We start from the raw sequence: 11,625 nt of genomic DNA on the forward strand, positions 1-11,625 counted from the left end.
GTAAAAATGTAAAATTGAACACATAAATAGGATATTTTTAAAATAATAACAAATATTTATGATATACTAGGTCTCTTGTACTTTTTTTAGGCATCACTCAAGTGGTTAGAGTGATATTTTAAAGAAAATTTTAAAGGAATTTAGGAATAGCCTCGAGTCTTGACTGTCATGATATCTCTCACAAATAACTCAATTGATTAGGTTATTCTGAAAAGACAGTGTTCTGGAGTAATTTTTATCTCCATGTGTAAATCAGCTAATTCTGGTCTGTTGCCAAAGGCTTAGATCAACTTCACACTGCTGCTGCTACTGCTGCTAAGTCACTTCAGTCGTGTCCGACTCTGTGCGACCACATAGACGGCAGCCCACCAGGCTCCCCCGCCCCTGGGATTCTCCAGGCAAGAACACTGGAGTGGGCTGCCATATCCTTCTCCAATGCATGAAAGTGAAAGTGAAGTCGCTCAGTCGTGTCCGACTCTTTGCGACCCCATGGACTGCAGCCTACCAGGCTCCTCCGTCCATAGGATTTTCCAGGCAAGAGTACTGGAGTGGGGTGCCATTGCCCTCTCCGAACTTCACGCTAGCTGTCCTCAAAATATGACATTGTTGTTTTGTAACAAGGTATGGCAATGGCACCCCACTCCAGTACTCTTGCCTGGAAAATCCCATGGACAGAGGAGCCTGGTGGGCTGCAGTCCATGGGGTCGCTAAGAGTCGGACACGACTGAGTGACTTCACTTTCACTTTTCACTTTCATGCCTTGAGAAAGAAATGGCAACCCACTCCAGTGTTCTTGCCTGGAGAATCCCAGGGACGTGGGAGCCTGGTGGGCTGCCGTCTATGTGGTCGCACAGAGTCGGACATGACTGAAGCGACTTAGCAGCAGCCGCATGCAGAATAAGAGAAAGTGGAAGAGTTTGTGCATGAAAATCTATAGTCAACTTTAGAAAAAGACCAAACGTAGAAAGCATCTTCTTAAGGATCAAAATTAAAAAGAAAGAAATTTTCACCACTGGTTGTACAAACTGATGTGGACCTTTCTGCATTGGATTCTAACAAAATAATACTGAGATTTAGATCCATAGTCAATTCAAAATAAGGTGAGATTTATTCCCACTTTATTTCAAAATACCTCATATATTTTAGGGTAGTGTTTAAGTTCCCTTCAATAAAATCCTTAGGATGTGTAGGAAGCAAAGTAACTTGGGTTCTCTCACCTCTTTCTTCTTTGTAGATTTAAGACCCATGAACAGGTCAGCAACACACATTGTGACGGAGTTTGTTCTCCTGGGATTCCCTGGTTGCTGGGAGGTACAGATTTTTCTCTTCTCACTATTTTTGGTGGTTTATGCCTTGACTTTGGTGGGGAATGGAGCCATTATCTGTGCAGTGAAATGGGACCCACGACTGTACACCCCCATGTACTTTCTGTTGGGAAACTTGGCCTTCCTTGAAATCTGGTATGTTTCCTCCACTGTTCCTAACATGCTGGTCAACATTCTCTCCAAAACGAAGGCCATCTCATTTTCTGGCTGCTTCCTCCAGTTCTATTTCTTCTTTTCCCTGGGCACAGCTGAATGTCTCTTCTTAGCAGTAATGGCTTATGATCGGTACCAGGCCATCTGTCACCCACTGCACTACCCCATCATCATGACTCGGAGGCTCTGTGGAACACTGGTATCTCTCTGCTGGCTCACTGGATTCCTTGGCTACCCAATCCCCATTTTTTTCATCTCCCAACTTCCCTTCTGTGGACCCAATATCATTGATCACTTCCTGTGTGATATGGATCCACTGATGGCTCTGTCCTGTGCTCCAGCCCCCATTACTGAATTTATTTTCTATACTCAGAGCTCCCTTGTCCTCTTTTTCACTATTATGTATATTCTTCGATCCTACACCCTGCTGCTCAGAGCTGTTCTTCAGATCCCTTCTACAGCTGGCCGGAGAAAGGCCTTTTCAACCTGTGGTTCTCATTTAACTGTGGTGTCTCTTTTCTATGGGATAGTCATGGTAATGTATGTGAGTCCTACATATGGCATCTCAGCTTTGATGCAGAAAATCCTCACATTGGTATATTCAATAATGACTCCTTTCCTTAATCCCCTGATCTATAGTCTTCGCAATAAGGACATGAAACTTGCCCTGAGAAATGTCCTGTTTGGAAGGAGAATTAGTCAAAATTCATGAGCCAAAAATGTGTCATACTTCCAAGTTCTAATGAAGAATAAGGTGGAAATGTGTAAGTTTTTTCAGTGGTCTTATAGGCTTTACTCTAAGTAGTTAGAGGCCTTTTTTTTTTTTTTTTCCTGGAAATGTGCCTAGCTTAAATTACTATGCTGACTACTAAAACCTTATAATTCACTGGACTTCAACATGCAGTATTTAAAGACTGTCCTTATTGGTATTTTAAAAATGGGATTGTTACATGAGGGAAAGTAGACACTGCTGAAAGATTTATCATAAGTTTTAGGACAAGTCTAATGACCTTTACCAAATGGTTAAAGGCACAGTGACTTTTTTAACATTTTTATTTAGCTATAGTTGATATACAAAAAGACTGCACATGCTTAATATATTTTAAAGGTGCTGTGAATTTTTTTCCTTTTGGAAAGAGTATCCTTTTTTTAACTAATCCTTTTTTAATTTAATCATTTTGAAATATAGTTGATTTACAATGTTGTGTTATTTTCTGGTGTACAGCACAGTGATTCAGTTTTCATATTCTTTTCCATATGGCTTATTACAGGATTGTTAGAGTTCCTGTACTATTCAGTAGGACTTTATTGTTTGTGTATTTTATATATAGTAGTTTGTATCAAGGGACAGTGAGTTTTAACAAAAAAATCTTTCTATAATCTTTAAGAGACACTTCTTTCTTATACCTAGTCTAACAATCTTACCTAAACACACTTTCTCTCTATTGAAAGAGAGAAAAAAAATTCTCTCAGCCAGAAGAAACTCTTAGAGATATAGTTCCTTTGTGGTAAGTTTGAAATAAAATTTGAATATCTGCTAAATAATAATTTGCTGAATTTGCTTTTAACGTTTCTGTTATTACACATACTACACTGTGGTGTAATTTATTTGCACACACTTCCCCTTGAGGGAGCTCCTTGAGGACAGGAACTGCCTTTTTTACACACAGTGTCAGAGCCAAAAAAAAAAGCCCCTGGAATCTGGGAGCTGGCCTGGCTCTCTCAGCTGGGCCATAGTGTAATCCTGTTAAACATAAACAAGTTCCCAGACCACTCTAGAATCATGTTGGAGCACAGACAAAATCAAGAATAGTCACAACCACAAAAAAAATGGCCAAATATCCTCTTCTTTAGGCTAACGTGAATGGCTACTGTCTCTTTACCAGGTAAAGCTTTAGCCCAAGTGCCTTCTAGATAACCCTTAAGATATTCAATCATAGAATTTTCTTCTACTTTCTGACAGTACCCAGAGAAAATCTCTATTCCCTTCAGTTCTCCCCAAAGTCAATAACAAAAGCCCAAATCATATAATAAATCCTTTCTAATGTCTTTCTACAGAGATGCTCCATGTTACCCATGGCATGTGTTCTCTCTCTCTGCAAAAAAACAATAAACCCATCTTTGTTCAACTACAGTTGTGTTCGTGAGGGCCATTGTCATTGGGAATCAACAGTAGTATAATACTTAGCATAGAAGAAGAGCTCAAATATTTATCTCATTCTATTTAACAGGAATATTGTGTCCCATTATACAAACATATCACAATTTATTTACCCAACACTCAATTAAGATACTTTATTATAGCCAATATTTTACAACTTAAACAATGCTGCAATAAATGTCCTTGAATAAAAGTCTCTATACAATCACATAAGTATTCCATAAATTAGAAGAAGAATTTCTGGGATATAAATTATTTAATTTTTTAATGATATAAAATACAGTTAAACTCTGCTGCTAAGTCACTTCAGTCGTGTCCAACTCTTTGCAATCCCATAGACGGCAGCCCACAAGGCTCCCCCGTCCCTGGGATTCTCCAGGCAAGAACACTGGAGTGGGTTGCCATTTCCTTCTCCAATGAAGTGAAAAGTGAAAGTGAAGTCGCTCAGTTGTGTCCGACTCTTAGCGACCCCATGGACTGCAGCCTACCAGGCTCCTCCATCCATGGGATTTTCCAGGCAAGAGTACTGGAGTGGGTTGCCATTGTCTTCTCCGTGTTAAACTCTAGATACTTCTAAATAATGTATTACTTTTCAAAAAATCGTTCTGGGACAACTTGATATACACATGGAAAAGAATGAGGTTGGACACCTACCTCACACCACCAACAAAAATTAACTCAAAATGGATCAAAGATCTAAATGTAAAAGATAAAACTACAAAACTCTTAGAATAAAACATAGACTTAAACCTTAGTGTCCTTAATTTATACAGAATTATATATTTTTAAGATATAATACCCAAAATACAAGCAATAAAATTAAAAATAGATAAATTGAACTTCATCAAAGTTTTAAAATTTTATGCTACAAGGATACTATCTATCAAGAGAGTAATGTCACCGAATGGGAAAAAAATACCTAACAAGAGTCCAGTATCCAGAATATACATTTTTTAAAAAATACACTCCAGTTCAGTTCAGTCACTCAGTCGTGTCCGACTCTTTGTGACCCCATGAATCACAGCACGCCAGCCCTCCCTGTCCATCACCAACTCCCGGAGTTCACTCAAACTCATGTCCATCGAGTTGGTGATGCCATCCAGCCATCTCATCTTCTGTCATCCCCTTCTCCTCCTTCCCACAATCCCTCCCAGCATCAGAGTCTTTTCCAATGAGTCAACTCTTCCCATGAGGTGGCCAAAGTACTGGAGTTTCAGCTTTAGCATTAGTCCTTCCAATGAATATCCAGGACTGATCTCCTTTAGAATGGACTGGTTGGATTCCTTGCAGTCCAAGGGACTCTCAAGAGTCTTCCCCAACACCACAGTTCAAAAGCATCAATTCTTCAGCACTCAGCTTTCTTCACAGTCCAACTCTCACATCCATACATAACCACTGGAAAAACTATAGCCTTGACTAGACAGACCTTTGTTGGCAAAGTAGTATCTCTGCTTTTTAATATGCTATCTAGGTTGGTCATAACTTTCCTTCCAAGGAGTAAGCATCTTTTAATTTCATGGGTGCAGTCACCATCTGCAGTGATTTTGGAGCCCAAAAAAATAAAGTCTGACACTGTTTCCACTGTTTCCCTATCTATTTGCCATGAAGTGATGGGACCAGATGCCATGATCTTAGTTTTCTGAATGTTGAGTTTTAAGCCAACTTTTTCACTCTCCTCTTTCACTTCCATCAAGAGGCTTTTTAGTTCCTCTTCACTTTCTGCCATAAGATGACTCTTACAACTCAACAATAAGAACACAAATAACTCAATTTTTTTTTAATGTGCAAAATATTTGAGTAGGCATTTCTTAGAAAAGGATACACAAATGGCTTGTAAGCAAATGAAAAGACACTCTGTTAATCTCTAGGGAAAGATATATTAAAATCACAATAAGGTACCTCTTCATACCCATTAGCATGGCTAAAATAAAATAGACAGACAATGCCAAGTAGATTTGAAAAACTCCTGGCCAGGATTTGAAAAAATTTGAACATGCACACGTTGCTGGAAGAAATGTAAAATGGTGCAGCTGCTCTAGAAAACCATTGGCAGTTTCTCAAATAGTTAAACACAGAGTGGCAACAAGTTCATTCATAAGTATAAACCCAAGAGAATTAAAAACATATTCATACAAAACATGTATATGAATGTTCATGGTAGTATTATTCATAATAGCCAAGAAGTAAAGCAATCTAAACCTCCATCATCTGATGAATGGACAACAAAATGTGGTATATACACACAATGGAATATTATTCACCCATTGTTACATGAACTTTGAAAATATTGTACTAAGTAAAATAACCCAAACACAGAAGGCCATATATTATAGGATTCAATTTATATAAAATATCCAGAATGGGCAAATCTATAAAGACAGAAAGTAGATTAGTAGCTTCTAAAGACTAGGCAGAGGGAAGAATGGGAAATGACTGCTAACGGATACTCAGTTTCTTTGAGGCTGACGAAGATGTTCTATAATCAGTGGTGGTGGTTGCACAACATTGTGGATATACTAAAAATTACTTATACTTTAAAAGGATGATTTTTATGCTATGTGAACTGGTCTTGCTAAAACATTTGTTTGAGAGTGCTCATTTTCCCACAGCCTCCCCAACACTGATTTTTATCATGGTTTCTCATTTGTTTGACAATATGAGAGGTGAGATTAGTATTGTGTTCATTTTCCTTCCTTGAATTTTACATTTAGTGCCACAAGAGCTTAGGGAAATAAGTATATAAGTATCAGTATATGCTTTAGCCAGAAATTCAAAAAGGAAGTTGCAGTTGACTGATGGTTTGAAGATAGGAAGGAGAGGGGAACAAACATGAGCTGAGAATCTTCCAGATGTCTTTTACTGTGATGTGGTCCCTACATAAATTGTCTAATTTAATCCCTGTGACACTGTTATAAGATACAAGTTATACCCATTTTACAAAATAAGACCCAAAGAATCTGTGTTAAGTATCTTTCTAAACCTGCAGAGCAGAAGATGAGGTGAGGCTCTGAGTTTAAAGAGAAGCCTAAGCAAATGTGTGGAGTTGATAAGAGGGTGGCGTAGTTAAGTGACTAGACTGATGAAAGTTGAGGGTTCATTTTGGGGTCATATTATGAAGGGTGTTGAATACCAGACAGGAAAAATATGTGAACATGGAGGAGCAGAGAAAAGGGCTAATAGAAAGGAAGAGGAAATCAGAACCCTAGATATCCTTCATGACCCAGGTATCCGTGCCATCCAAATCTGCCACCTCCTCTATTTCAACAAATCTCAACACCTCCATCTCCACACCACCTCTCAATTGTTCCCAAGGAGTGACTGATGTAAAATTACTATTGAAACTTTTGAAGGATGAATTTATGGAACATTAATATTTTTCACCCTTACTTTTGTGTTGTATTGGAGATACTTCTTAGATGCTGGATGTACAATTTTTGAGGATGGAAAATTGTGGGAAAAGATGAAACCTGTCACAGTGAGAATTCTCATTGACTTATTCCTCCTTTGTCATTTCTCCACTTTAGCTTTCTAAATTCTCTAAAACCTTAGCCCTACAAAATTTCCTTTTTCCATGGTCTTTTTGTGACTTCTTTTCCATAGCCATTTGTATTTTGCTACCTTCTGGTAGTCACTGTACTTCCATTGTATGCCTAAGTATGAAACAAAAAATTCCAACCCACCCAAGCATTATATGTGAAGGAGGATAATGGTTAATTGAATCTTCTAATTAATCAGACGGAGAAGGCAATGGCACCGCACTCCAGTACTCTTGCCTGGAAAATCCCATGGACAGAGGAGCCTGGTGGGCTGCAGTCCATGGGGTCGCTAAGAGTCGGACATGACTGAGAGACTTCACTTTCACTTTTCATTTTCATGCATTGGAGGAGGAAATGGTACCCCACTCCAATGTTCTTGCCTGGAGAATCCCAGGGACGGCGGGGCCTGGTGGGCTGCCGTCTATGGGGTCGCACAGAGTTGGACACGACTGAAGCGACTTAGCAGCAGCAGCAGCAGTTAATCAGAAAAATCCTTTTGATATTGAGTATTAAAATCTTTCTAAAATGTGTTTGCCCATTCTTTTTTTTTTTATTGTTCAATCTTTTTCTTTTTTTATCTTTGTTTTTTTAATATAAATTTATTTATTTTAATTGGAGGCTAATTACTTTACAATATTGTATTGGTTTTGCCATACAACCACCTTGGCATGTTAAAAATTATTTAATCTTTCACCATACAAGAACACAGCAAGTGTAATAGGTTGGGACAGGCAGTGAACAGGCAGACCATAGGCAATCCAATCCCATTCTATCACCAACTAGCTATGTGTGCTTATGTAAATCACTTCACCTCTCTGGCCTCAGCTCCTCTATCTATAAGAAAGCTAAGGTGAGTGAACCTAGGGTGGCCTACACTGATTTTTCTCTCGATATATGACAAGTCTCGTAGTACTTACTCTGTAGGAAGACACAGATACATGAACAGTTTGCTTTAATTTAGTGTGTGTGAAGCTCTATCCTGGAGTAAACACAGGGTGCTATCAGAGCATATGGGAGGAGCACTGGGTCTAAGGGTGTACGGGAGGTGGCAGGAAAATAAAAATTGAAGAGAGGGGACTGGTTATAAGGGTACTGTAATAATCTAGAGAAGATACTATGATGACCTGATCTAGGACAGTGCTTCTCAAAGTATGGTTCACAACAAGGAAACAACAGAAACTATCACAGATTATGTCCTTGTATCTGAGCAATTAGACATCCCTGGAGAAGGCAATGGCACCCCACTCCAATACTCTTGCCTGGAAAGTCCCATGGACAGAGGAGCCTGGTGGGCTGTAGTCTATGGGGTCGCTAAGAGTCGGACTCAACTGGGCAACTTCACTTTCAGTTTCATGCATTGGAGAGGGAAATGGCAACCCACTCCAGTGTTCTTGCCTGAAGAATCCCAGGGACGGGGGAGCCTGATGGGAGACCATCTATGGGGTTGCACAGAGTCAGACACGACTGAAGTGACTTAGTAGCAGCAGCAGCTGCAGAAGTGCTTTATTTGGATTAATGGATTAATACAGTTTTATCCTTAATTATACATTTTTCTATAAAACAGGCAAGTACAAATATTAAGTATGTGAAAAACCACAATTAAAAATTAAATCTAAGTGCCTAAGGAGAATGGGCACTGTACAAACTAACCTTAACATTAGAATTTTAGTCTTTCCTGCATTCTCTTCATGGGTTTAATTAAAAACACATAATTCCTTTCGCTTTCTTACTTTGATATAAGAACCCCACAAAACAGCCTGGTTTAGTGTCAAAAGCATCAGTGTGTACTCAGTCATGTCGGACTCTTTGTGGCCCCATTGACTGCAGCACACCAGGCTCGTCTGTCCATGGAATTTTCCAGGCAAAATACTGGAGTGGGTTGCCATTTCCTCCTGCAAGGGATCTTCCTGACCCAGGGATCGAACCTGCATCACCTGCACTGGCGGGTGGACTCTTTACCACTAGTGCCACTTGGGAGTAGACCCAGATTAAGCTTGGATTTACCACCTATTATGTATGATTTATTATGTATTTTGTATGAATTATGTATGACCTTATTCATCTTAAATCTCTCATATTGCTGTATCCAATGTGAGAGTAGGTATTCAGTCAACAGTTATGAATTTAATCAGGAACTGAGTCTAGGAGGAACCAATAAGCTAGTAAAAGAGATCTCCTCTTTGCTTGCCAACTTATGAATTGGGCTACAGCAGTAGGCAAGTAAATAAAAGAAAAATTATAATCCTCCAAAATGGCAACCCACTCCAGTATTCTTGCCTGGAGAATCCCATGGACAGAGGAGCTTGGTGGGCTACAGTCCATGGGGTCGCAAAGAGTCGGACACGACTGAGTGACTTCACTTTCTTTCCTAACTGTTCAACCACCTGCAGAGCATAGGAAATGGCCTGCACCAAGAAAGGAGCACAAAAGAGAAGCAGTGCTGGACAGGGTGAAAAGACCGGTAGGCTGACACCCTAAGATTCCTTATCTCTTGGGAAGCATGGTTTTTCCTGACCACACTGGTAAACCATGTACTCTGCCATCTAGTGGGGCCATACCCTCAGATTCCAGCACTCGGGATCTCCTTCTGCATTCACCTGATGGGATTCTGGTTAACACCCTCTATAGCCATCGGGCCCTGACTGTGTAGCCGTTTTATTTACTTTCTCTATCCACATAAACATGTAAATACATGAAAAAACATGTGACAAACTGATTTCTAAATATAAGCAAGAATAAAAGTGTTCAGAGAATTGTAATCAACAATGGAATAATGTTTGCTTATTCAACATTTATTGAATGTGTACTATAAATAAACACCATGGTAGGGTTAGGGACACATTCTAGAAAGACACTAGAAGAGATCTCTCTAGAAGATATCACAATCTCTTGGGAGATATATATATAATAATTTACACATCACATATATTACATAGTGATATAATTATATACATATGTTTGCTTTATCTAGAATGCAGTTCTCAATGAACACTGATGAAACTATAGACAGATTTCTGTGTCTTTCTTGGTCTTGTCTTAAGATGCAGCCTTGTAAGCAAGTGTATCTGTAGGATAAGAGCTACCCCCTCATTCAGTAAAAAAAGTCACAATTCAGCCCTCAACGAAGTGTTTTCTATCCTGGATGATGACTGTGGCCTAGCCAAAGAATGTTGGCAATAAAGCATTCAAAGTCAAGTCTACTACTATTGCATTCTTCTCCAGAGGTGAGTTGGTACAAGGACAGTTTCCTTTAGCAGTATCCATTTGTTCAAAAAGAAGTCACATAAATGTGCTTATGTTTGCAGAGATATATGTATTCTCCATCATAACTTTAAAACCATACTAAAAATAATTTTTAGATGTCTTTTAAAACCATAACGCATGAAGCCAACCTGAAAAGGCTACATATTCTTATGACTCCAAGTATATGACTTTCTAGAAAGGGCAAAACTATGGGGACAGTAAAAAAGATCAGTGGTCATCAGGGGCTAGGCAATCAGGGAAGGATGAACAGGTGGAGCACACAGGATTTTTAGGGCAGTAAAACTATTCTGTATGATACTATAATGGTAGATACAAGTCACTACACATTTGTCAAAACCCATAGAATGTACAGCATCAAGAGTGAACCCTAATGTAATCTGTGGACTTTGGGTGATAATGATATGTCAGAGTCCACGGACTGTAACAAATACACCCTTATGATGCAGAATGTTGATGGTGGGGAAGCACGTGTGTGTGTGTGTGTGTGTGTGTGTGTGTGTGTCTGTGTGTCTGTGTGTGTCTGTGTGTGTCTGTGTCTGTGTCTGTGTGAGGGCAAAAGGTATATGGGAACTTTCTGTACTCTCCACTCAGTTTTGCTGAGAATCTATATTGCTGTAAAAAAATAAAGTCTATTTGAAAATACTTATTAAAAATGTAACCCAATAATGATTATTGTCAAAAACTGTGCAACTACTGTTCGTTTAGGCAGTGACAAACAGAAGCAAAGTTTTCCACAAGGCTTTTTGCTACAGAGAAGGAATCTGTGAACCAAAATGGACTCACACTCCTCAAATGATCAATTTTTTCATCGACTCCCATCATTCCCCAGACCCATTTTGGACACCTCAACTAGAAATCTCCCTCTCTGCCAGCAAGAACAAAAAACTTGAAGTCAAACATAGTAGTTGGCAAAATCTAGAAGAGTTTGGCACTGTTTAAGCTGCTTTGGTGAAAAGACTCCCCAAGGAACCCTATACCCCCAGGCCTAATCCAAAGTTATTTTAACAGATTAGAAAAGAAACTTGGAGAGTCATAACAGAAAAACCTAGAGTCCCCAAGGTCCCAGTTTTAGACTCTCTGCAGAAGCTATGCTTTGGTTGATTAAAGCAGGAGCTGGAGGCCCCTGAGAGCCAATTAGAAAAGGATGTTAGGATGAGGGAGGGAGAAATGATTCTAGCAACTACCA

The 11,625-nt window shown here is 39.3% G+C and overlaps 1 protein-coding gene across 1 annotated transcript; it reads left to right on the forward strand.

Annotated features, from left to right (window-relative positions):
- Window positions 1-1,204: 1,204 nt before the first annotated feature.
- On the forward strand, window positions 1,205-2,190 carry LOC102391156 (olfactory receptor 11H4). Its single transcript, XM_006048390.3, has one exon. It carries the CDS (start codon window positions 1,246-1,248, stop codon window positions 2,188-2,190), a length of 945 nt encoding a protein of 314 aa, XP_006048452.3. The 5' UTR covers window positions 1,205-1,245.
- Window positions 2,191-11,625: the final 9,435 nt, after the last annotated feature.

This window comes from Bubalus bubalis, chromosome 11 (genome assembly GCF_019923935.1).
Source record: "Bubalus bubalis isolate 160015118507 breed Murrah chromosome 11, NDDB_SH_1, whole genome shotgun sequence".
Classification (NCBI taxonomy): domain Eukaryota; kingdom Metazoa; phylum Chordata; class Mammalia; order Artiodactyla; family Bovidae; genus Bubalus; species Bubalus bubalis.